Below are 27,754 nucleotides of genomic sequence, written 5' to 3' on the forward strand. Positions count from 1 at the left end.
CAGAGACCGGGAAGGCCGGAGTGCTCTGTCCTCCTTGGATATCCTCCACTGAATCCTGAAACAGCATGGAATGCAGCCAAAAATCCTTTTTAAAGATTATTTCCTTTTTCAATGTGTCAGCATAAGGGAAGGGGGGAGTTCAAACATTTCCGCAGTTTGGGCACAGTTCTCTCTCCTGCCAAAACCATCTGGCAGCAGGCCAACCTGTCCTCAGGAGAAAGGTATGCTTGATTCAGTCCTCTAAACTGCGTTAATTGCTGAATTCTATCAACTTAAAAAAAAAAAAAAAGTCACTTTTTTACACCAGGGAAGAGAACAGGGAATGAAGAACTGACTGTGTTTCCTTTCCCCATCTCCTAGAAGATGTGTCCCAAGCTTTCCTTGAGGCTGTTGCTGAGGAAAAGCCCCATGTAAAACCCTATTTCTCTAAGACCATTCGTGATTTAGAAGTTGTGGAGGGAAGCGCTGCTAGATTTGACTGCAAGATTGAAGGTAAGTTTTAGCTAGTCTTCCCTGGACTACAAAAGGGGTGTGGTGGGCTGGTGGGCCCTGCTGTGCCCGTTATGGGTAGCCAGGCGGCGGGGATACCTGGGCGGGGAGGACTCGGCCCACTGCTCCCACTCCATCTCCTGAAGGCTGGTGCCATTCAGTGACTCACCTAGGGCGCCTCTGCTAGTTCACATACTTACATCAGCCTCTAGACTCAAGTTAAAAGTGGTTTATCATAGACCTGTTTGGCTGTGGAACATGCCTAGCGAAATGAGCTTTGCAAGCTTCTGGGAAGCATGTGAACTGCCCATAAGAGGTTTCAAAGGAAGGTTGGCATGAAGAGTGTAAAATGGGGAGCTGGTGGCTCAGCTCCTCATCTGCGGGCTCTGTGACCTTGGGTGATGATCTAAACTCTTCTGAGCCTCAGGCTCTTTTTTTTTATTTTTTTAGATTATTTATTTATTCATGAGAGACACAGAGAGAGAGGCAGAGACACAGGCAGAGGGAGAAGCAGGTCCATGCAGGGAGCCCGATGCGGGACTTGATCCCAGGATCCCAGGATCACGCCCTGAGCTGAAGGCAGATGCTTAACTGCTGAGCCACTCAGGTGTCCCTAACCTCTGAGCCACCCAGGCATCCCAAGCCTTAGTCTCTTAAGATGATGTCTAATGCCTGAGTAGCTAATTCTGGGGATGCTGTCAGAGGACATATGTGAAAAGGGGAAACCTTATAAGTCTGTTCAAGACGTCATGCAGTCAAGGGAAAAGTTGTGACACTGGTAAGTGCAGAGTGAGCATGCCTTGTGACCTCAAAAGGAGGGGAGCTGGGATCCAGATGCTTATGCCATCTTCCCCATGCTTCTCTGCCTGCCAAGAATAATGAGGCCATAGAATTGTGAGTTGTTAGAGCTCCAGGGAACTTAAGTGATCTTAGCATAGAACCTGAGAAGTTAGCAATGTTGGTGACACAAAAATTTCAGTTTCCACAGATTGCAGCATTCCAGAAAGATTAGGGCAAGACTGGATTCTTTGTCTCAAGTCTGTGACTGTTCTGTGCCAACCAAAGTGAACGGTCATCTCCCATTTCAGTCTGACCAAATAAAGCACAGAAGTTCATTAAGCAACTTTCCCAAGGCTGCATAGCACAGGACAGCAGTCAGAACAAATCATGCCTCCCACGATCTAAGATTCTCCAGTAGTATGACTGACTACATACATTTTGGGCAAAGTAACCCAAAGTGAAGAATGAAGAAAGTTCTTCTCCTCTGTCATTAAAATTGCTTTGTAAATGCAGTGCCTATCATCATCTTTCTCTTTTTCCATTCAATTAAAAAAAAGGCGGGTGTGTTGCCTTTGCTAATGTGGAAGTATGCAGATTGGGGGTACTGCTCAAAGCTCTGGGGCCAATGCTCAGAATTCTCACCATCACCACTGTCTTGGGGGTCTTCTAAAGTTCTTTTTTCCTTTTTAAAAATTATTACAACACAGTGATCTCATTTTTGTACTTTCCTCTTTGGGAATGTTTCCTTCATATTTGCATAACTTTGGAGCACTAGGGAGGAATTAAAGCATATGGCTGCAGTTTTGATAAAAACAAAATCTACTTGAAAAGAATGTTAGAATTCTTAAGTTCTTAGGTGTAATTTTTTATTCTGGATGGGGCTGGAATGTTTTTTCCTGTAAAAATATTTCTCCAAAATGTAAGAAAGAGTCCATTAGAATCATTATATATTTGTAAAGGCCAATATGTGTGTGTATCTCACATACACATCATACATATATGGCATAGGACATATACATATATATATGATGTATATATTTAAAAATATTTTTTAAATGAACTTTGCAGAAACATGACTAATAACATAAAATGAGTGTACCCAATGTGGTCAATTTCCAGTTATCTACAATAGGTAGATTATCTGTCTTTGGATCAGGCTAAGATAAATATTGTTTGTTTTTTTTTTTAAGCAATATTATCAGCTTCTCTAACTTATGTATTATTGAGCTTATTGTCAGCTTTGAGTTATGATTTACATAACATAAAATTTACCCATTTTAAGTATACAATTCAGTGATCTTCAGTAAATTCACAGAATTGTGCAATCACCACCATCCAATTTTAGAACATTTCCATCACCCCCAAAAGATCTCTTGTGCCCATTTGTTCTCTTATTTTTTATTTAAAGTTAAATTCAACTTTTATATAAGGTAAGAAATTTTCTTTTCACCCAAGGAGATACTTAGCTCTAGGTGTGTGGTAGGAGTCGGGGCTATGTCCCACGTAGTACTCTAGATCTGTATAAAGGTGGCTAGTACAAGCCCCACATGGCTGGCAAATGGCATGACTGGTATCTTTGTGGAGTTTTGGATATTACTACTTACAGTATATGCCCATATCCAAATGTAAATCTCGAAAGAGATGCTAAAAGCCAAAACATTATTTTTTTTTTCCTTTACTCCCGAAATCAATAGAGGTTGCTTAGGAGCTGCTTGCATGAATTGATAAGAAATTCTGAATAACAGTTTTCCCAACTTGTGTTCTCTCCCTGTGCTGCAGGATACCCAGACCCTGAAGTTGTCTGGTTTAAAGATGACCAGTCAATCCGGGAGTCCCGCCACTTCCAGATAGACTACGACGAGGATGGGAACTGCTCTTTAATCATTAGCGATGTTTGTGGGGATGACGATGCCAAGTACACCTGCAAGGCTGTCAATAGTCTTGGAGAAGCCACTTGCACAGCAGAGCTCATTGTGGAGACCATGGAGGAAGGGGAAGGGGAAGGGGAAGAGGAAGAAGAGGAAGAGTGAAACAAAGCCAGAGAGAAGCAGCTTCTAAGTCATATTACAAAGAAATTACCAAGACTATTTCTCTAAAGCTCAAAAAATCCAAGATAGTAAAAGCACCTAGTGTGATAGATTATCTAGTTAGGTCATTTGAGGGTTGATTGTTCAGCAACAGCAGGTGGTACCTAGCAGCAGCTATTGATGGGCATTAATGTGAATTAGCTGGCATCTTAAGATACTAGCACAGCCAGATTTCATTTTGGGAAATTACCAGTAATTGCCTGATCAGTTGATATTAAAGAGAAAGTAACCAAAAGAAATCTTTATCTGGGTAAAGTCATAAATTCCCTAACTGAAAGCACTCATGACAAATAAGGCCCTGGGGTCACAGCTCAGCCCAGAAGGTCCCTGGAGATGGAGACCTGTCTCTCCCAGCTCCTAATTCCAGGGAACCGTGTCTCCTCCAGTACTGCAGCACTTCATTCTGAAAGCAGTTGAGCCATTCTAACTTACGAGGCACATTTGATTCCAAAGTATACTGTGTACATTCAAACTTTTCATTTCTCTCCCCTGTTCCATCTGCCAGTTTTTCTGGATCTGAACTTGCCATGAGTTTGAGCACCAAGGACATTATGCTTCTTAGATTCTGAAGACCAGTCCCCTGTTCATGGCTGGCTGGCTTCCTTAGGAAAACAGAATCTCTTTTCTTCCAAAATCAGTAGGAAATCTAAACTTATCCCCTCTCCGCAGATGTCTAGCAGCTTCAGACATTTTTGTAAGAACCCGTGGGGGGAAAAAAGATCCTTGCTAATGTGCTTTTCTTCTGAAACCAGGATTCGTATTTGTGCTGTTATTAGAATATCAGCTCTCATGTGTGGTAAAGATTTTTGTGTTTGAATGTATGAAAAATCAGTTTGCTGAAAAGTTAGTCTTAATTATTTATCGGCCACTATGAAACAGATTTCAACTGATGAAGGGCTGTAGAACTGCACGTACTTTGGAATCTCCTTCGGGGTAGTCTGAGTTTAACACACTTTCGATTCTAAACACTCTCCAGAGAGCTCTACCTGCCTTATGGGTTCTGCGATGTTTTCTTCTTGAATGTGCTCATCAGTCATGCCTTGCCCCCAGCCTTCAAATGTATTCTTAGACCTGATAAATGCACTCAGACTTGCATCTTTAGGAATTTTTCTTTCACTACATTGGCACTTAAATTTTTCTTTATAAACGTTTTGAAGGTCATAAACAAAGACTATAAACTGATATGCCTAATACATTTCTCTGTGTGTGTGTGTGTGTGTGTGTGTGTAACATTCCAAATACTTTTTCTTTTCCACTGTTTGTAAAGTGCAGCAATTTCATATTTCAAGGGACTTCTTACTAGTTCCTCAAGAAACAATCTGAAATGACTTCAGTACAACCCTACACAGTATCAACTTTAGAACTTTGATATTAGTCTTATGTTACCTTCCATTCTATTTTTATCTGCTTTTTGCTGCTAGTTTCAAATTTGCCAGTATTTTTCTTTTTGCTTTTTAAGCAGTTACAACTTTTTTTCATAATAGCCACGGTATTGCCACAGTTTATAATAAAGGGTTTTAAAATTTGATTTAGAGCATTTGAAGCTTTTCTTCACTTAGTTGTGTTTAGACTATAATCTGCGTGTGCATGTGTGTTGTCATGTGTGTGCGCATGTGTGGTGTGTGTTTGCTACAGGTTTTTAATGTCTTGAAATTGTGTTAATGTTCTCCCAGTTTATTATGCCATCAGAATGGTAAATGAGAACACTACAACTGTAGTTAGCTCACAGTTTTTAAATAAAGGATACCACAGTGCACGCTGTTTGTTCAATCTCTTAACCCTTCTCTTTCTTCCCATGCCACTCGCTGGAGACTACCCAGATACATCCTGGAAACGACAAAAAAATGCAGTGCTGCGGGAATGGCTTAGATGGTTGTGTTTCACTAAGGACTCGCATAGACCTTGTTTATACTAGGAAGCCTAATTTGCACATTATATACAAAATCTCTCTTGAGCATCAGTTTGATTCAATTGCATTCTACAGATAAGTTCAAATTCCATGGACGTTTGCTATCTACAGAATCCTCATAATGCTAAGATCTATATGACATTCTTGGCATGTGACAAAATCACCATCGTTAATATTATTGACCAGGGCTTGGTTTGCATTTGTAACTTTAGTGCACTTTGTTACTGGCAACCAAGTGCTATCTTTCCGTGTCTTGATACTGAAACATTTGTTAGGAGGAAATTCCTGATAATGCTCCTGCTTTATCAAAAATCTGTTATCAGATGGTGAGCCCTTTAGGTCTTGAGTTTTCAAACAATATTATAGATATTCTAAAAGGAATCGGGCATGCTAATAAATGCTGAATTAGAGGATTCTATGAACCCACAGTGTAGTCTAGAAGGAGAAACAATACATTGTCCAGTTAATAAATATTTCAATTTTTTCCTTTTTTTAAGGCAACCACAATTCACAAATGTTCCTAGTGAGGAACTTACTATTTTTAAAGAAAAGAACTTTTTATTCCTTGCTAGGGAAAAAAGGGCCATACATATTCTGCACCAGGAAAAATAACAAAAACATTTTCTCCCATTCCATTTTCATCCCAAACACATAAAAACTCGTTGGTTGCTGTTTACATTGCATTACTTCATATTAAATGATATTTCTATATTTCTATTAAAAAGACATGATGACTGTTGTCAACTCTATATAGTCTCTTTTTGTTTTTGATCAAAGTGTTTGAGTTTTACCTTTCAAATCTTACTGGCTTTTAATAAATCTATGCTAATAAGTATCAAGGACATGAAGGGTAATTGAATTCTAAATTCAACTAAGTTCTCCAATTTTCAAGAAATCACAAGTAATACTACTTTCTTTACCCTTTAGGAATTCCTTCTCTGTATTTTGAAAGGGTGACTCTAATGTCTGTGCCGTCATTACTGAGGCTTTTTGTCCCATGGCACAGCACTGCTGGCTCCCCGGCTAGATGAGGCTGTGACTAGTCCTGGTCACTGAGCTGTGAGGAGAAGTGATGTGCATCCCCTCTGGGCCAGAGTACTTAAATACCAGTACAAGATTCTCCATTATGGCTGGCAACATGTAAGACAGTGACTGCTTTATCTGCCTAGGTCCCAAGCCAGCCCCCAATGGATATATAACACAAGAAATAAAGTTGGTTCCAGTCGGCTATAAATCTAAATATAAATTTTTTCACCATAAAAAAAAATAAATAAACTTGGTTCTTATGATTCACCACGATTTTAGGGTTATTTGTGGCTGCTACATAACAGACTATCCTGTTATAAGGCCATCATCAAATTTGAGATCTGTTCTGACTAATATGGTAGCCACAAGGCACAAGTGACTATTTAAGCTCAAGTTAACGTAAATAAATTTTAAGATTCAACTCCTCAGTTATGCTAGCCACAATTTCAAGTATTCAGTAGTCACATATGACTAGTTTCCACATAATTGGACAGCACAGGTTAAAACTTTCTGTAAAGTTCTATCACCACTGTTCTAGATGGACTAGGGAAAAATGAGAACTCCAAATTTTAACTGTATTGCTGTGAAATTAGAACTTAAATGTTTGTGTGAAATAGTTTCACCGTTTATACTGGATAATATAGACTCAATAACTAGGTTACAGTTTTTGGTTTTTTGTTATTTTTTTATAAAGATTTTATTTATTTATTCATGAGAGACACACAGAGAGAGGCAGAGACACACAGAGGGAGAAGCAGGCTCCTTGCGGGAAGTCCGATAAGGGACTCAATCCCAGGACAGAAACACTACCTGAGCCAAAGGCAGCCACTCAACCACTGAGCCATCAGGTGACCCGGTTATAGTTTTTGATTATTCATTTATATTCGTATATATTTTTCACTTTTTAAGACATTTTAAAAGTACCAGTTCTATGCTCCTCACCACCAAATCCAAGTAGACCTGCAATTCACAAGCAATTACAAGATTACTTGTGATATGAAACAACCAGCCAGGACAGCAATCTCAAGTGTTTTGGAACCTGGAGCTATCTGAGATAGGGGAGCATCCAATGGGGCCACTTGAGATAGATGCAGAGGAGAGACCGGGTCACTAGGGCAGGATTTCCTTGGCAGTGAACCAAAAAGGAGGTGGGAGGGGCCACTGGGACAGCTACGATCATTAACATTGGTTGTTTTGATCACTGGGACTGGAAATACCCAGGAGACCTACAGTGTTTGGAGACAACCTTACATTTCTAACTGCTGCTTGTTTGAAATCTCAGCCTGTAGGCCTTGACATGTTCCAAATGCTAACATTCTGCAGGGAGAGCTTCATGTCAGAGACTATAGCCCCACTAGTGACCACATGAAGTATATGATACATCTTCACATTATCATGGCACTAGATTTCTTCTAGTTGGAGATAACTAAGGAAGAAGAAAATTATCACTTAACCTGTCCATTTGGTCATTCACACTTACTAGCTTATTTTGGGCAGACATAAGTAGTCACTAATAGTGAAGCAATAGGTTGAGCTATTGGGCCCCTCCACATCCTTATCCCAGATGGTATAGGTTAACGTGAAGGATAGCCTCAGACCGAATTCATCAAACATTTATTAGCAAGTAGTCATACAACCTGTTCTGTAGGGTGCATTAAGTCTAAGATCTCGCTCCAGAAGGCACTTGACATGTTCACTGAAGACAAATGCTGCAGAATACACGGGTAGGATTTAGCTAACCTGGTTAATCAGTCAAGGGGAGTTGGTTACAACTGTGTCTCTTACTGGAGCTGTGCAGCTTGTGCTTCAGTCCCCTCATCTATAAAACCAGAGTAACAGCTCCTCCCTCTTAGTTGTTATAAAAATTAAGTGAGCTCAGGGCACCTGGGTGGCTCGGCCGGTTAAGCATACAACTCTGGATTTCAGCTCAGGTCCTGATCTCAGGGTCATGAGATCCAGCCCCATGTCGGTTCCGTGCTGGGCATGGAGCCTGCTTAAGATTCTCTCTCTGCCTCTCTCCACCCCACCTCTCCTGCTAGCATGCATGCACATGCTTGCTCTCTTTCAAAAATAAAAATAGATCGATTTTTTTTTTTAAAGTAGGCTGCACGCCCAGCATGGAGCCCAATGCAGGGCTTGAACTCACAACCCTGAGGTCAAGACCTAAGCAGGAATCAAGAGTCAGAAGCTTAACCAAGTAGGCCACCAGGCACCTCTAAAAAATAAAAATAAATGAGGTCATGCACATTACCTGATCCTGATGGTAAGCCCCTATTCTTCTGGCACTCAGAGATGCTAAAATACATCAGAAACATCCTCTACTCTCAAGTAACTGTTTATATTCCTGCAGAAACAAAATACAGATGTGAAAAAGTTATATACTAATGAAAGATGAAAATAACCATTTAAATTCGTCCACCTCCCAGAAAAGGATCTTTGAATTTGAAAGTACCCATGCAATTGTTCAAGAAATAATTGCTGCTCTGGGATCCCTGGGTGGCTCAGCGGTTAAGCATCTGCCTTTGGCCCAGGACATGATCCCCAAGTCCCAGGATCAAGTTCCGCATGGGGCTCCCTGCACGGTGCCTGTTCTCTCTCTGCTTATGTCTCTGTCTCTCATGAATAAGTAAAATATTTTTTTAAAAAAGAGGGAATTGCTGTGAGTTTAGGAAATGCTACAAACTGTCCTCTTGTCCTAAGGGAAAGTTTTACCTCCCAATTGCTACTCTCTTCATAGTCACGAGAATAGCTCATTTGACCTTAATGAGCCTTATTTTGCAATTAAGAGGAAACTTCTCAGACTTAGCTTGGCTTTAATTGTGCTATACCTTTATCTCAAAGAGTTCTCTAATTTTTTTCTTTATCTTTGATCTACTTGCCGTTTAAGTAACATTAACTTCCATGAAAAAAAAGTGTGAAGATCAACAGCTCTATACACAGGTACAGTTGGAAGGAAAAAGCATGTGGCAAAATAACTACAATCTGATTTACTAAGTGAGAAATGTGTTACGGATATGCACACAGATTCTTATTTACTAAGAAAATCTTAAGATCACTTTTTTTTTGACATAATAATTTTTATTTTTGGTGGTATCTCCCAGTTTATAGAGCACACTGTCAATAGCTCATTTGATTTTTTTTTATCATTTGATTTTCTTCATCATGATAAAATAATCCCCATCCCCTATTTCCTTCATCCCCCCATCCACCTCCTCTCATCCACAAAAACTATATATTTGGTATCTATGGTTAAGAGTCTGTTTCTTGGTTCGTTTTGTTTTTTTTCCTTTGATCGTTTGTCTTTTTTCTTAAATTCTACATATGAATGACATTATAGGGTATTTGTCTTTCTATATATGGTATTTCTGTCTTATTTTGCTTAGTATTATACTCTCTAGCTCTCTCATGTTGTTGCCAATGGCAAGGTTTCACTCTTTTTATGGCTGAGTCCATTGTACGTATGTCTACTGTGTGTGTGTGTGTATGTATATGTGTGCATGTATATTTTATCTTTTTATCTATTTATTATTTATTTATTCATTCATTCATTCATTCATGAGAGACAGAGAGAGAGAGAGAGGCAGAGACACAGGCAGAGAGAGAAGCAGGCTCCATGCAGGGAACCCGATGTGGGACTCGATCCTGGGACTCTAGATTACACCCTGGGCCGAAGGCAGGTGCTCAACTGCTGACCCCCACAAGCATCCCCGTATATATTATATCTTTATCCATTTGTGGATGGACATTTGGGCTGCTTCCATAGGCTGGCCATTGTAAATAACACCTCTGTAATACACAGAGGTGCATGTATCCCTTTGAATTAGTGTTTTTGTATTTTGGGAGTAAATACCCCGTAGTGCAAGTCGGATTGTAGGGTAATTCTATTTTAAATTTTTTGACAACCTCCATACTATTTTCCACAGTGGCTGCACTAATTTGCATTCCCACAAACAGTGCAGGAGGGTTCCTTTATTGTCTACATCCTTGCCAATGCTTCCTTCTAGGAAGGATACTATATAATAATAGAAAAATCCACCAACAGGATATAACAATTGTAAATATTTATGCATCCAAGATAGGAGCACCCAAATACACAAAACAGTTAATAACAAACATAAAAGAAATAAAAACATAAAAGAAATGATCAATAGTAATATAATAAAAGAAGACTTTAACACCCTACTTACATCAATGGACAGATTATCAAAACAAAATTAACAAGAAAATTGTGGCTTTGAATGACACACTGGGCCAGATGGATTTATCATATTCAGAACATTCCATTCTAAAACAGAAAACACGTTCTTTTCAAGTGCATATGGAATATTCTCCAGAATAGATCACATATTGGGCCACAAAACAAGTCTCAAAAAATTCAAAAAAAATTGAAATCATTCCATGCATCTTTTATGACCACAACACCAGTAAGCTAGAAATTAACCACAAGAAAAAATCTTGTGATTTTTTTCATCACAATGAGCATAAATACATGGAGGTATTTAATATGCTATTAAACAATGATTGGGCCAACCAAGAAATCAAAAAAGAAATTAAAAATTACATGAAAACAAATGGAAATGAAAACACAATGGTCCAAATTCTTTGGGAGGCAGCAAGTGGTTCTAAGAGGAAAGTCTGTAGCAACACAGGCCTACCTCGAGAAAAGAAATCTCAAATAAACAACCTAATTTTATACCTAAAAGAGTTAGAAAAATAACAAATAAAACCTAAAACCAGCAGAAAGAAAGACATAATAAAGTTTAGAGCAGAAGTAAATTATACAGAAAAAAAATTACATAAAAACTAAAAAGGAGTAGAGCAGATCAATGAAACCAGGACCTGGTTCTTTGAAAACTTCAAGCAAGATTCATTTAAAAAAAAAAAAAGAGAGAGAGAACCCAAATAAATTACTAATGCAAGAGGAGAAATAGCAACCAACACCAGAAATACAAACAACTGTAACAATATTATGAAAACCTATATACCAACAAATTGAACTCAGAAGAAATGTATAAATTTCTAAATTTTAATTGATGTTTACAAAAGCTAACTCACATTGACTTGTTCCTGACTGCATATTAACCACAGAACAGATCCCACGCTATTAGGCAGTCCCAGGAAATGGTTGGGAAGATATCTTTTTTTTAATTGTCTACAAAACTCAAAATGGAGGGGCCCTTTTCTGGAAAAGCAGGATACCAAGGGCTTAGAAAATGAGAAGCTACTATAGCAGGAGTGGAAGCCAAACAGGACCTACTGAAAAGAAGCAGTCACTCTCTTCTCTCTGGAACCCATGCTAAACTGAGAGTAAAGGAAAAATAATTTTTTTAAAGCTGTAAACCCTTCAAAGACAAATATGGGAGAAGACAGGTGAAAAATCCCTGATTTTTGTAAGACAAGAAAGCAAACAAATGAGTGGGTAACTGACTTAGAGCACAAAAGAAGCCGATATCTGACTTGCCGCAGAGAAGGAAGCTGTAAAAGGCAGGTCAGTTTTGCCCTGAAGAACTCCTAAAAGGCTAGAGACTGGAGGAACCAGGTGCTTATGAAGGGGATCTTTAAAGGGAATGTAAGGTATCAACATACAGATGCAAACCAAGGTCTTTCAGGTCAAAGCAGGTCAAAGTCCAACTAGGAGATCAGGACAGAGGTAGGATGGAATAACTAGGAATTAGGACAGATCAAGGTCCAGGGTCCAGGAAGTCAGTCTGAACACACTCATTATACCTATAAAGTACAGAAAAGAGCCTGGTCCTAGAAAGGCATTTGCTTGCTCAAGCAAGTTTTAAAGACAGATAAGCCTCTTCACACTGGTTGTCCAAGAAGCCAAACTGTTTAGACTTTCAATAATGAACCTTCTTAAGGGATGGCTTACATTCATTTAAAACAGAAGCTCAATTAACTAATTTCCATTTCATCCAACTTGCCCAACTTAACAATTCTCATTCCTCTGTAAAATAAATTAACTGATGCCCATATACTTCTGAGTGTAGTCAATAGGGTTTATTCTTAAACTTACTCATTCTAATTGTAACTGTAATTACATAATTTAATTATTACAGGAGTCAAGAAAAATTGAGTGATAAAGGGGAAAGTAGTTGTTTCTATGGAAACTGAATGAAGACTAGTGGCCATACATGGTGGACTGAACACTTGCATTTATTTCCTGTCTCCCAAAACCTCAAGAAAATGAGAGTAAAAGGATAAAGGCATGAACCCACATGGGCAAAGGATGGGAGAGGTGATACGGTAGATTTGAGTGTTGACAAAATTGGGGGATAGACTAATTGGTAATTGATTTTGTTCTTTTTCCACTCCGCGAGTGTCTGCAGGAAAAAAATCCTCAAAGAGAAAACTGAGTCCTACCACAGAACTAGGCAAAAGTAGAGGCATTAGACTGACTCTCTCCCATCTCCTCCTGTAGCCCATATGGCCCCTCTGACAGTCTCTTTCCCAATCCTGGCAGAAAAAGGGATCTTCTGGTTACACTAGAGAGGCCATGGACTGGATGACAGGCCCAACTGAGATGGGAGTGAGGCAACTCAGAAAACAGGACTCAGGGAAAAGCTACACACTAAACCTCAAAACTCCAGCCCTCTCCCCTGTGTGGCTGGCTGCCAGAACTCTGACTGCCAGGCAGGACCAGCTATGTAATTTGGAGGGCCCAGTGAAAAATGAAAATGTGAGGCCTGGGGATCCCTGGGTGGCGCAGCGGTTTGGCGCCTGCCTTTGGCCCAGGGCGCGATCCTGGAGACCCGGGATTGAATCCCACGTCGGGCTCCCGGTGCATGGAGCCTGCTTCTCCCTCTGCCATGTCTCTGCCTCTCTCTCTCTCTCTCTCTCTGTGACTATCATAAATAAATAAAAATTAAAAAAAAAAAAAAGAAAATGTGAGGCTTTTGTTAAAAAAGAAAAAAAAAGTATTAAGAATTTCAAGACAGTGATAGCAGGGCATTAAAACAAGCATGAGACCCTTCTAAGCGCCATGTGACTGCACAAGTGTGCACCTGTGAAGCCAGCCTTATTGCAGGGTACTCCTGCAGAGGCAGGAGGCTGAAGCATTTTTTCTGGAAAAATTGGATAGCATGGAGAAATAACCCACACACACTGTCATACAGGAATTTCTCAACAAAACACCCCAATTTTCATTAAATTGTCAGTGTTGGTATTTTATGTACTTGAGGGTGATTTTTGTGCTCAAAAAAGATTACTTGGAAACCATTCTGGGGTTTTTGCTTTTTAAGTAAGCTCTATGCCCAATATGGGGCTTGCCTTCATGGACCCAAGATCAAGAGTTGTTGCATGCTCCACTGACTGAGCCAACCTGGCACTCTATTTTGTTTTGTTTTTTAAAGATTTTATTTATTTATTCATGACAGACACAGAGAGAGAGAGAGAGAGGCAGAGACATAGGCAGAGGGAGAAGCAAGCTCCATGCAGGGAGCCTGACATGGGACTCAAACCCGGGTCTCCAGGATCACGCCCTGGGCTGAAGGCAGGCGCTAAACCGTTGAGCCACCGGGGCTGCCCTCCATTCTGTTTTTTTAAATTAATATTTTACCTATTAATGTGGCAAATTTTAAAACTCAGCTCTTCCTTAAACTATTAAATGCAGTTTCCTGATATGATTTGGTAGATTTATAAATTTACCAAGATGTAATACTTTTTTTTAAACCTTTGACCTCCTTTATACATTTCCCCCATTCCCCACCCTCACCTCCAGCAACAACCAATTTGTTGTATCTATGAGGTTCCCCCCCTCCCAAGATTCCCACAGAAGAGGGATCATACAATATTTGTCTTTCTCTGTGTGACTTATTTCACTTAATATAATGCCCTTGAGGGTCCATCCATTTGGTGCAAATAGCAAGAATTCACTCATTTTTATGCTCATAATATTCTGTTATTTATCCATAAGATAATTTCATCCATTCACCCATCAATGGACACTTAGGTTGTTTTCACAGCTTGACTATCATAAAAGTGCTGTAATGAACATACGGTTCATAGGGTGTTTTTATTTTCTTCAGATAAATACCCAGAATTGGAATTGCTGAATCATATAGTTTTAATTTTTTTTAAAAAGATTTTATTTTTTTATTCATGAGAGAAACAGAGGGAGAGAGGCCCAGACACAGGCAGAGGGAGAAGCAGGCTCCATGCAGGGAGCCTGACATGGGACTCGATCCCAGGTCTCCAGGATCACACCCTGGGCTGAAGGCGGTGCTAAACTGCTGAGCCACCTGGGCTGCCCTAGTTTTAATTTTTTGAGGAATCTTAAAAAATTTTTCCATAGTGGCTACACTAATTTGCATTCCCTCAGTACTACACAAGGTTCCCTTTTCTCCACATCCTTCCCAACATTTATTTATTTATTGTCTTTTTGATAACAGCCATTCTAATAGGTGTGGGTGGTATCTTACTATGGTTTTGCTCTGCATTTACCTGATGATTAATGATGCTGAGTACCTATTGGTACCTATTGTACCTATTGTATGTACCTATTGGCCATCTGTATGTCTTTTTTTGAAAAATGTCTATTCAGATTTTCTGTCCATTTTCTAATCAGGGTTTTTACCATTAAGTTATATGAATTCTTTATATGTGTTTAATATTAACCCCTTACCAGATACATGATTTACAAATATTTTCTCTCGGTAGGTTGCATTTCTATTTAGTTGATGTTTTCCTTTGCTGTGAAGAAGCTCTTTAGTTTAATGTAAGCCCATTCATTTATTTTTGCTTTTGTTTTGGTGTCAGATTAAAAAACTATTTTTTTGGTAATACCTATGTCAAGGAGCTTACCGCCTATGTTTTCTTCTACTTTTATGGTTTCAGGTCTTGTGTGTTCGACAGTCCTTAATCCATTTTGAGTTAATTTCTGTGTGTCATGTAAGACAGTGGTCTAATTTCATTCTTTGTATGTGGCCGTCCAATTTTCCCAACACCATTTGTTGACTTTCTTCTTTTTCTTTTGTAATTGCTCTGCCAAGGACTTTCAAGACTATGTTGAATTAAAGTGGAGAGAGTAGGCATCCTTGTCTTGTTCCCAATATTACAGAAAAGCTTTCAGCTCTTCACTGTTGAGAAGGATTTTGGCTGTGGACTTGTCATATTTAGCCTTTATTATGTTGAGGTAATTTCTCCCATTCCTGCTTCATTTGAGTTATCATAAATGATGATGAATTTTGTTAAGTACTTTTTCTGCATCCACTGAAATGACCATGATTTTTACCCTGCATTTTATTAATATAGTATATTACAATAACTGATTTGTGGATATTGAACCAGGCTTACAGCCCTGAACAAATCCCAATTGAGGGGAACATTGCCTTCTCAGCTGACTGAGTGTGCTTTTTAACCAGACTTCAATGGGGCATAAGACCTGAAACTACAACACATCCTGGTGATATTTCTTGTGACTCAGATGATCAAGTCCCTTTCTGTAGTCACTATGTTTCCAACTCTAAAATCCAGTTCCTGAGTTTAAGTTCTAAATGTTCCTTTATTCCTGAAAGTCTGCACTGCCTAAAAGATGGTAGCTAACTTCTTTCATGACTTCAATGGCTTTTCATTCTTTACTTCTCATTAGGTATCTAAATCTTTCCCATCTACCTCTATAAATACTCATAGCCAGCGTTTTTAATCCTTATGTGTCTTCAGTGTGTTGAAACCTTTCCAGATTTGGTAGAATTCCGAAATGTTTTCTTTCTGATAGGGTTACACCGCTATAGACATTAAAATTACATTCTACTGAATTCTGCATATCACAGACTTGTCTAGGATTCCTAGGTTATTCTTGTGACTAAGCACTTTACAGGAAGGCCCACACTGAACAGCCCCACCTAAACACAAACTTGTTTTTAGTACTTCACTCTTAAATATAGACAAATAATCAAATACCATTGACCATTTGAGGCAAGTCTCTAACAAAAAAAGACAGAGGACAACAAACATCAAAAAGGACTTAAAAGAAATAAAGATTATACAGGAAGAAAAAAAATAGTATCTTCAAAGAAATACAAGAAAACATTTACATCCAGGTGCAAAAACAGGATGCTATTGATATTTTTTAAAAATTAAGACATCTAGGTGGAGTAGGAAGATCCTAGGTCACCTTGTCCTACGCATACAACTAGGTAACATCAACATCAGCATAAATAACCCAGAAAATGACCCAAAAACTGACAGAACAGACTCTCTACAGCTAAATGGAGAGAAGAGGTCACACTGAAGAAGGAAGGAAGGGTGGAGACATGGTCAGGAGCAAAATGACCCTTGGGAGTGCTCATGGAAGGGAGAGATGCAGCCAGCTGGAGGGAAAACAGAATCTCACCAAGCACCCAGGCATGGAGAAACTGCACGGGGAAGACAACTCCCCCTAACATTTGGCTTTGAAAATCAGCGGGGTCTAATTTCACAAGTTCTTACAATCAGAAGGACTTAAGACCTAGAACTAATAAAAATCAGCAGGTTGTACTCTGGGAGACTCTGGAGGGCTTTGGAAACTGAGTCCCTATCCTTAAAGAGACAGCTTAACAAATAGCCCCCAAAGAGAGCAGAGAAAGAGCAGTTTGAAAATGCCTGGGGTATACAGGGAAGAGAGTTATTTATTACTCTCAGAGCATGTGCTGGAGGGTCAGGAATCTTTAGGAGACTTCTCCAGGAACAAAAGACCTGGTGGGTGCCATTTCCCTCTGCCAAACCCTAGCCTAACACATGGACACCTGCAGGAACCAACACAGTGCCAACACTCTCCACCTAGCCGGCTAACAGTGCCCCTGCCCCCATATTCTCTGTGGACAGGCCCCGTCTTGCCAGGCCTCAGCTCCAGGACCCCTCAACCTCCAGGACCTGACAAACCCTGCTAACACTGCACAGACATCCAGCCCTGGCATCCTCCTGCAGACCTGCCTCCTCCAATATGCCCTTGGCTGGAGCCCATCCAAAGCAGTGCCACAAGCCTGGCATTGTGCAAGCAGCCCTGATAGGGGCCAGCACCAACCAAAGTGACTCCTGCTCCAGAGACAGGGGAAGATAACCACATACACAAGTCCAACTGCAGCCCCAGTAGTTAACTGAAGGAAGACATCTGGTCTGATTACAGGCCCCAACCACCAAAGAAAGTTTCTCAGGGGACAACAAGGAGAAGGGACCCTGTAGTTCCTGACTACCACATCTCTGGCAAACACACGATTGGACTCAGCTAAAGCCCACGGCAGCCCTATACTGGCCCACTAACAGCACAAGGACAATTCTGCCTACCACAGGCAAAGAGAGCCATCATAGAGGACAGGACTGAAGGCAAAAGTAGCTCGGCCACAACAGTAGTGTGCACACAACACACAGAGGAGACACTCCTGAAGCTCCAGGTCCTGGTAAACACAGGACATTCTACTGCAAGGCCCGACAGGACCTCTTCTTCATAAGGTCACTATTTTCAAGCAGGGAAAACACAGCTGCTTTCCTAACACACAGAAATAGACAGTTAGAAAAAAAGAGGATAAGGGGGAATATGTCCCAAATGAAAGAACAGAATAAAATCACAGTGAGAGAGCTAAACGAAATGGAGATAAGTAATATGCATGATAGAGATTTTTAAGTAATGGTCATAAAGATATTCACTGGATTTGAGAAGAGAGTGGAGGACCTCACTGAGACCCTCAACAAAGAGACAGAAAACATAAAGAACTAATCAGAGATGAAGAACTCAATAATTGAAATTAAAAATACACTAGACAGGATAAATGGTAGACTAGAGGAAGCAGAAGAACAGATCAGCAATCTAGAGGACAGAGTAATGCAAAGCAATCACATTGAACAGGAGAGAATAATAATAATAATAACAACAACAACAACAATAAATGAAATAGACCTAGGGAACTAAATGACACCATTCACATTATGGGGTGTAATAACATTCACATTGTAGAGATCCCAGAAGGAGAAGAGAGAGAAAAGGGGGAAGAAAACAGAAATCCAGATCTAGAAGGTACAGAGAGTCCCCAACAAAATCAACCCAAGACATACAGTAATGAAAGTAGCAAAAAAATAGTGATAAGGAGAGAATTTTAAAAGCAAAGGAAACAGTTATATACAAGGGAAACCCCACAAAGTTACTGGCTGATTTTTCAGCAGAAACTTTGCAGACCAAAAGGGAGTCACATGACATATTTAAAGAGCTGAAAGAAAAAACCCCAACATCCAATAAAACTCTACCCAGCAATACTATCATTCAGAATAGAAAGATAAAGAGTTTCCTAGACAAACAAAAGTTAAATTCATGACTACTAAACCAGCCCTATAAGAAATGTTAAAGGGGACTTGTTAGTGGAAATAAAAGAACAGAAGAAGGAGTAAAAAAAAGTAGGAAGCACAAAATAAGTAAAATTAAGTATATCTATAAAAATCTGTCAAGGGATTTACAAAATAAAAGGAGGTAAAGTATGACACAATATACCTAAAACATGGAGGGGAAGGAGTAAAAACTTAGTGCTTTTGGCATGGATTCAAACTTAAGCGACCATCAACTTAATATAAATTGCTATACACATAAGTTATATATCAACCTAATGGTAACCACTAAACAAAACCCAGCTATATGCAAAAACAAATGAGAAAGGAATCCAAGTATATCACTAAAGGAAGCCAGCAAGCCATGAGAGAAAAGAGTGAGAGAAAAAAAGAGGAACTACAAAAACAACCAAAAACCAAATAACAAAATGACAATTAAGTGCATATCTATCAATATCATTTATCTTGAATGTAAATGGACTAAAAACTTCAATCAAAAGACATAGGGTGATGGGATGGATCAAAAAAGCAAGACCCATTCACATGCTGCCTACAAGAGTCTCATTTGAGACCTAAAGACACATGCAGATGGAAAGTAAAGGCATGGAAAAGCATTATGCAAATGAGAGCAAAAAAGAAAGCTGGGGCAACAACACTTGAATCAGACAAAATACACTCTAATAAAAGACTATAACAAGAGACGAAAAAACATTATATAATCATAAAGGGAACAATCCAACAAGAAGATATAACAGTTATAACTATATAGGCACCCAACATAAGAGCACCCAAATACATAAAGCAGCTAATAAAAAGGAAGTAATCAAGAGTAATACAATAATAGTATGGGAGTTTAACACCCCAACTTACATCAATGGATAGATACCCAAACAGAAAAACAGCAAAAGGGCAGCCCTGGTGGCGCAGCAGTTTAGCACCGCCTGCAGCCCGGGGCGTGATCCTGGAGACCCTGGATGCAGTCCCACATCAGGCTCTCTGTATGATGCCTGCTTCTCCCTCTGCCTGTGTCTCTGCCTCTCTCTCTCTGTCTCTATGAATAAATAAATAAAATCTTTAAAAAAAGAAAAAAGAAAAACAGCAAAACAACAACAACAACAACAAAACCAGTATCTTTGAATGACACACTGGACCAGATGGACTTAAGAGATATATTCAGAATATTCCATCCTAAAAGCGCAAAATACATTCTTTGCAAGTGCACATGGAAAATTTTACAGAATAGATCACCTATAAGGCTGCAAAACAAATCTCAACAAAATAAAAATGATAGCAGTCATATCATGCATCTTTTCTGACCACAACACTATGAAACTAGAAATCAACCTCAAGAAAAAAAATCTGGGAAGACCACAAATACACGGAGATTAAATAACATGCTACTAAACAATGAATGGGTCAACCAAGAAATAAAAGAAGGAATTAAAAAAATACACGGAGACAAATTAAAACGAAAACACAATAGTCTAAAATTTTTGGGATGCAGCAAAAGTGGTTTTAAGAAGGAAGTTTATACTTCAAGAAGCAAGGAAAATCCCAAATAAAAACCTAATCCTACACCTAAAAGAACTAGAAAAAGAAGAACAAAATCCCAAACCAGCAGAAAAAAGGAGATAGTAAAGATTAGGGCAGAAATAAACAAATTGGAAACTAAAATACACAGAACAGATCGATGAAACTAGAAGCTGGTTCTTCGAAAAGATCAATAAAATTGATAAACCTTTAACCAGACTCATCCCCTCTCCCAAAAAAGCATAAATTCCTAGAAACCTATAAGCCTCCAAAAACTGAATTACCAGCTATGAAATTAAGTCAGTAATCAAAAAATTCCCAACAAATAGAAGTCCAGGACCAGGACCAGACAGCTTCATAGGTGAATTCCACAAAATATTTTCAAGAGTTAATACCCATTCTTCTCAAACTATTCCAAAAAACGGAAGAGGATGGGGGGATGCGGTAACTGGGTGACGGGCATTAAGGAGGGCACATGATGACATAAGCACTGGGTGTTATACTATTTGTTGGCAAATTGAATTAAGTAAAACATTTTTTTAAATGGAAGAGGAAGGAAAGTATCCAAAATCATTCTATGAGGCCAGCATTGCCCTGATATGAAAAGCAGATTAAGATGTTACCAAAACAAAAAGAGAACTATAGGCCAATACGTCTGATACATATAGATGCAAAAATCCTCAACACTTTTACTCAACATATACCAAAAGTCTTAGCCACAGCAATCAGACGACAAAAAGAAATAAAAGGCCTCCACATTGGTAAGGAAGAAGTAAAACTTTCACTATTTGCAGATGACACGATACAATAAATAGAAAACCTTAAATACTCCACCAAAAATTACTGTGGGTAATTTTTTTCAGTGCTGCTAGTACAGAATTCAATAAGGTTGCAGGATACCAAATAAATATACAGAAAGCTGTTGCATTTCTATATGCTAATAAAGCAGCAGAAAGCAAAATTAAGAAAACAAGCCCATTTATAATTGCACTAAAATAAGAAAATACCTAGAAACAAACTAACTGCAGTCAGAGAAAAATACCATATAATTTCATTCATATAAAGAATTTAAGGAACAAAATAAAGGAACTAAAGGGGGAAAAAGGAGATAAACCAAAAAATAGACTTTTAACTATAGAGAACAAACTCATGGTTACCAGAAGGGAGGTAGGGGTGGGGTGGGTGAAATAAGTGATGAGGAATAGGAGTACACTTAGATGATGAGCACTGAGTAATGCACATAATTGCTGAATCACTACATTGTACACCTGAAACTAATATAACACTATATATACTACACTGGAATTAATTTTTTTTTTTAAGAGAGAGAGAGAATAGTACACTACAAGACTACAAGACAGAAGGAAGAAAAAGCCTGGCTGCCTTTCATTTCAATGACTGTGCACAATGTCTTGCACCCCAGTAAAAATATGGCCCAGGGAATTTCACAGATTTTAACTAATCATACTTCTTTTTCCTCCTTCCTGGGGGGCTAGAATATATTTTCTCATATTCCCTGTTATGGGTGTCTTCTATTTCTGACCAACCAGTTTTTTGAAAAAAGATTTTATTTATTTATTTATTTATTTATTTATTTATTTATTTATTTATTTATTTATTTATTCATTCATGAGAGACAGAGAGAGACAGAGAGGCAGAGACACAAGCAGAGGAGAAACAGGCTTCATGCAGGGAGCCCGACGTGGGACTCGATCCTGCATCTCCAAGATCACGCCCTGGGCCAAAGGCGGTGCTAAACCACTGAGCCACCCAAGGTGGCTCATCCAGTTTAAAACACACTATTTGGAGAGAATTCCAAAAAGCAAGCTCAAGTGTAGGCAAATAGCCCCTTTGCCAGCAACAATGTCTCTAGAATTTGGGCTTGTGACCTTCCAATCAGATGCTCCTACCAAAGACCTTGACTGACCGTGGAGTAACAAAGAGAAGCAAATGGCAGTGTTGAATCTTTCAGGGGTAATAGAGGGACCAGTAATGGCAGCATTCAATGTCCAATGGTAGTCAGGCCAATGACACAAGCTGCTGGATAATAACCAGATTCTTCCTGTGTATTGATCTGGTCTCTCTTTTTGGCTGCCTAATTTCTCATGGCTTCCTGTCCATGTTCCAAATCTCATTCAATCAGCTTTTCCATCAATTTTTGTGAGCTTTCCGCTGACCTTACAATACAATCCTTTTCTAACTAAGTTGGTCTCCGTTGTGTAGGAACCTAGAAATGATCACTACAGTCCTCTTGTGTGTAGAAGTCACCTTTTCTATGAAGATAAAGAGATGAGGGAGAGGGTTGCCTCCTAATCAAATGCTCCTAAGTGGTGAGCTCTAATCCAGAAGTATCCATTATTGTGATTTTGGTGGTAATCACTGCTTTGCTTTGCTTTTTCTGTGTATATATATATCCCTAAAAAACCATAGTTTTAGCCTGATTTTGCACTTTAGCTGAATCATACTATATACATTTGTTTCTGCCTTACTTCTTTCGCTCGGTATTATGTTTATAGGATTCATCCAAGTTGTCAAGTAGAGCTCCAATTTGTTTATTTGCATGGCTGTAAAGTAACTCACTGTAAGAACATGTCATGACTTATTTATTTATTCTACTGTATATAAGATGTTGAGTGGTATTCAGTGTGGGGCTAATAAACAAAACTGCTTTGAATATTCTGGCATACGTATCCTAGGGGCATTCAAGGACATCTACTTGGCAGCAGAATATCAGTCACGGGTTATGTGTACCTTTGACTTTCCTAGATAATGTCCAATCATTTTCTGAAGTGAATGCACCACCACCACCAGCAGGCTTCAGGAGCTTCTGCTGCACTATGTTCTTGCCAACAACCGGTATTGTCAAACTGTTTCATTTTAGCCACCCTGGAGGATGGCTAATTGTGTCTTAATACAGTTATAATTTTCATTTCCCTGATTAACAATAAAGTTGAGGATATTTGCATGTTTGTCATGTTTTTTTTTTAATTTGGTAAAGTCCCAGTTCAAGTCTTTTGCCCACTTTCTCAATGTGATTATCCCTTACTGATTTGAGGGAGTATTTATATGTCGTGAAGGTTAGTCCTTTCTAATTATGTGTGTGGTAAATATCTTGTCCCACTCTGTACTTTGTAGAGTTTTCTGCTAGTTTTCTACCTTTTGATGAACAGAAGTTCTTTATTTTAATCTGGTCAAATGTATGTTTTTTCATTTACAGTTGGTACTTTATCTTGTTTTAAAGTTCTTTATCTTTGAGATCATAAAGATATTCTTCTACATTACTTTCTAAAAGCCTTAAATGTCGTCATTCACATTTAAACCTAGAAATGATTTGTGTGTGTGCTGTGAGGAAGGGAAATTTTTTTCCCCATATGGATATCCAACTGTCCCAGCAGCATTTATTTAAAAGCCTATCTTTCCCCTACATCATCTCTGTCATACACAAAGGGTCTACGTTTCCTAGGCTCTCTATTCTCCTCCATCAGCCTATTTGCCATTCCTATACCAACACTATATTGTCTCATTTACTATAATTTACAAGTCTTGATATATTATAGATCAAATTCTCCCAATATCTTGACAAATTTTGGACCTTTACAATTCCATGTAACATTTACATTTCCTTATCAAGTTCCACAGAAACCAAAATGAACAAACAATCACCGCCTGATGAAATTCTGATTGGAGATCACATGCAATTTAGAAATTAATTTAGGGAGAACTGTCACCTCTACCATATGGAGTCTTTCAATTTGTGACTTGTAACAATTCCAACTGGTCTTAAGGGTTAACTTGCTTCAAGCTGATGCACTTCTTGCTTGCTGACCGAAGTCCCTTGTTCTGTAAGCAGAACTAACTTACTTTCCTTGAGGTTTGCAGACCATTGGCCTTGAGGAATGAAGGACCAAACCTTCCCAGAAGGTAAGGCCTGACTACATCTGAAAGCAGCTGCCATTGATGCCAGCAAGTCTGTTCAGGGTCATGTCGCCATAGGACTGCCTGGGCATCCACTTCTCCTGCAGACAGCCTCCCTCCCTTTTTTTCCACCTTCCCCTTTATATCCCTCCAACTTCACGTCGATAGTGATGATGCTCTTTGAGATGTTAGTCCACCATCTTCCCAGGTTGCTGGCTTCCTAAGGAAAGCAACCTTCCTCTCCATCCCTTGTCTCAGGTATTGATTTTCAAGCGGCAAGCAGTCAAACCTGAGTTTAGACTTGTTTCCTGTCCAGTAACAAATGCACTATCTCTCCAGCTATTTTAGGTCTTCTTAATGTCACCCAATAATGTTTTATTATTCTTTACACAGAATTGGAATATTAGCAGAGACCATGTGATTATGTACATGCTTAAAATTGTGTTTTCCTGATGAACAGAACCTTTCATCGTAATTATCTCTCATAATGCTTTTTTTTTTCATAATGCTTTTTGACTGATATTCAATAGAGATATATTAGGTGTATTGCCAGTTGCTGCTGTTACAAATTTCCACAAGCTTAGTGGCTTAAAACTATACATGTATAGTATTTTAAATTCTGTAGGTCAGAAGTCTGATACAGGTCTCACTGGGCTAAAATCAGATGTTGGCAAGGCTGCATCTCTTGCTACAGAGAGAATCCATTTCCTTACGTTTTCCAGATTCTAAAAGCCTTGTTATGTTTTCCACATTCTAATGCCAACTTTTAAAAAAGTGGTATTGTTTCATATACCACTAGTAGGTTTGGAGATATTACAATTAATTTATCAAACTCTTTATGAGAAAGGCACACTGTGATACATGTTAACTGTTACTAGTGAGTATCAAGCCTGCTTCCATCTTCAAAGCCAGAAACATGGCATCGCTCTTTCTTCTGTAGTCACTCCCCCTTCTGATTCTTTTTCTGCCTCCCTCTTGTGATTACGTTGGGTGCACTCAGATAATCCAGGCTAATTTCTGTATCTCAAGGTCCATGATTTAATCACATCTGCAAAATCCCTTTTGCCAGGGGAAATAACACCTATAATCTAAATGTTTTGTGTTCCCCGAAAATTCACGTGTTGAAATCCTGATCCCTGACATGCTAGTATTCTGAAGTGGAGCCTTTGGAGAGTGATTAGGAATGGGATTAGCATCCCTATAAAAGAGGCCCTAGAAAGCTCCTCTGGTTAGTCTCTCAATCCTAGCCCTCGTGCTAGCATTTGCCCTCAGAGAAATAAATCCTGGTTTTGGCTTTTGCTAAGTGATCACTGCTCTAATTTCAATTTACTGTTTTTAACCACCACAAACAAAAGCCCTTTCGCAGCTCCCACTTTGGAGATCTCGTACTTTCTGGCAAATTTAATAATGGCTTAAAAATAATATCACTTTTCTCAAGTCTGGGGGTTTTCTTGCTTGCTGCTTTTTTTTTTTTTTTTTTTGGCAATGGGCTGTAAATAGGTTATAGGATGGTCCCCCCAACAGAGGTCCCTATTCTAATCCCCAGAAGGTTATTTATATGGCAAAAGGGGCTGTGAAGGTGTGATGGAAGTTAAGAATCTCGCTATGGGGAAATTATCCTGGAACACCTGGTTAAACCCAATGTAATTACAAAGGCTGTTTGTTACAAGAGCAGGTGAAAGTTCAGAGAGGGCAAACTGAAGTGATGCAACTTGTGAGCCAACGTATGCCGGTGACTTCTAGAAGCTGGGGGAAGTCAGGAATGGATTCTCCCTGGGAACCTCCAGAAGAACAGCTCTGCCTGCACCTGGTCTAAATCTAATTGGTTTTACTCCATCTCTCCGCTTGGATGTCTAATGAAAATTTCAGGTTCAACACGTAAAAAAACAAAATCACTGATTTCTGCCTTCAAAATGCTTTCTTCTACAACTCAGTTCTCCCAAAGTTGCTCACAAGGCCTCCTTTATCGGGGATCCCTGGGTGGCTCAGCGGTCGAGCGTCTGCCTTCAGCCCAAGGCCTGATCCTGGAGTCCTGGAATCGAGTCCCACGTCGGGTTCCTTGCAGGGAGCCTGCTTCTACCTCTACCTCTCTGTCTGTAACTCTCATAAATAAATAAAAAAATAAGGTCTCCTTTAAAATACGTCCAGATTTCAATGCCATTTTCATCACCTCAATCACGACCGCTCTGGCCTAAACCACTATCCCTGTGGACCTGATTACCGCAGTAACTTCCTAACTGAGAACACCTTTCACCAACCGACACAGATTTGTTTTCCACCACCTCCCACTGTAATGGTCTCCGGGACACAGAAGACGACTCTCTCTCTCATTTTGTGCCAGGAATCCCCCTCCCCCCACCCCCATGTGCAACCTCGCAGATGCTCCATTTTCTAGAATAAATATTTTATACCGCCACGTATACAGCAATGCATTTAAGATGTCTGAAAATTAGCGGTAGGGGCCTTTCACCAACTAACTAACTAAAGAACTAAATAAATAACTAAATAACAAAGTAACCGAATAACTAACTGAATAACTAAATAACTAAATGACTAACTGAATAACTAAGTAAATAAATAATAATTAAATAACTGAATAACTAAATAACTAACTGAATAACTGAACTAAATAAATAACTGAATAACTAAATAACTAGCTAGCTAACTAAATAATAACAAACTAAATAAATAACTAAATAACTAAATAACTAAACTAAATAATAACGAACTAAATAACTAGCTAACGAATGAACTAAATAACAAACTAAATAACTAGCTAACTAAATAACTAAACGAAATAACTAGCTCGCTAAATACCTAAACTAGCTAAATAACTAAATAAGTAGCTAACTAAATACATAACTCAATAAGGAATTAACTAGCTAACTAGCTAACTAAATAACGAACTAGCTGACTAACTAGCTGCTAACTAGCCGACTAACTAGCTAACTAGCCGACTAACTAGCTAACTAGCCGACTAACTAGCTAACCAGCTGCTAACGATCAAACCCAACCAAAGACGACTCCTGCTCCTCCTGGCCCCGCCCTGGCCGGCGGCCTCGCGGCCCGACACCTCGTCCCCGTCCCCGTCCCCGTCCCCGTCCAGGTGACGCGGCGACAGGTGAGCGCCCACGCGGCTCGGGGCCGGAGGACCGACGCCGCCCTGGAACCTTCCCGGACACTGGGCCGAGGGCCGCACGTGCCACGTCGGGCAACGCCTCCCGCGGGCCGCCTGCCGCTCCGCACCGCTCCTCCGACATTTAAAAGCCCAGCTTAGAAACCTCGGCCGGCCGAACCCTCAGCCCTCACCCCGGGGGCTGGTCCCGGAGCAGCGCCCCGCCGGGGAGCCTCTCCGTCGCGGGCCTCCGGGGCGGAAGAGGGCGGAAGGGGGGCGGCGTCGGCGTCAACTACCCGCACCCAAGATGGCGGCCTACCGCTGGTCACGTGCTCGGCGGCGAGGCCAGAGCCCTCGGCAGAAGCAAGGAGGGAAGGGAGAACGAGGGCGTCATACTCCCGATCCGTCACGGAGGCAGAGGGTACTTATAAGGACAGAAAACACTCAGGGACCACGAAGCCTCCAGACGGCAGACGCGGCGGCACCGGCGAAGGAGGCCACAGGCGACGCTGACCGCATCCAAGATGGCGCCAGACGCTCTAACCCGGAGCGCCAAGAGGCGGCGATCACCGTCACCCAAGATGGCGCTGGCGTGTGAAGCCAGCCGGG

The 27,754-nt window shown here is 39.8% G+C and overlaps 1 protein-coding gene and 1 long non-coding RNA gene across 11 annotated transcripts in view; one reads left to right on the forward strand and one right to left on the reverse strand.

Moving 5' to 3' along the window:
* The window catches only part of MYLK (myosin light chain kinase), a 203,680-nt gene extending 198,568 nt beyond the window's left edge, over window positions 1-5,112 (forward strand). For 7 of the 10 annotated variants that reach the window (XM_072811851.1, XM_072811848.1, XM_072811850.1 and 4 more), the window contains 2 exons: window positions 361-492; window positions 3,049-5,112. In XM_072811851.1, the coding sequence (XP_072667952.1) occupies window positions 361-492; window positions 3,049-3,299 (383 nt within the window). In that variant the 3' untranslated portion in view covers window positions 3,300-5,112. The remainder of the gene's footprint in view (window positions 1-360; window positions 493-3,048) is intronic. The other 3 variants (XM_072811849.1, XM_072811857.1, XM_072811855.1) reach the window with 1 other exon arrangement.
* LOC140624913 (uncharacterized) lies at window positions 359-27,727 on the reverse strand. Its single transcript, XR_012024347.1, has 3 exons — window positions 27,465-27,727; window positions 8,543-8,635; window positions 359-5,183 (listed from the first exon to the last, which is right to left on the reverse strand). It is a non-coding gene; the product is annotated as an uncharacterized lncRNA (long non-coding RNA).
* Between the last annotated feature and the right edge of the window lie 27 nt (window positions 27,728-27,754).

This window comes from Canis lupus, chromosome 35 (genome assembly GCF_048164855.1).
Source record: "Canis lupus baileyi chromosome 35, mCanLup2.hap1, whole genome shotgun sequence".
NCBI classification, from domain to species: domain Eukaryota; kingdom Metazoa; phylum Chordata; class Mammalia; order Carnivora; family Canidae; genus Canis; species Canis lupus.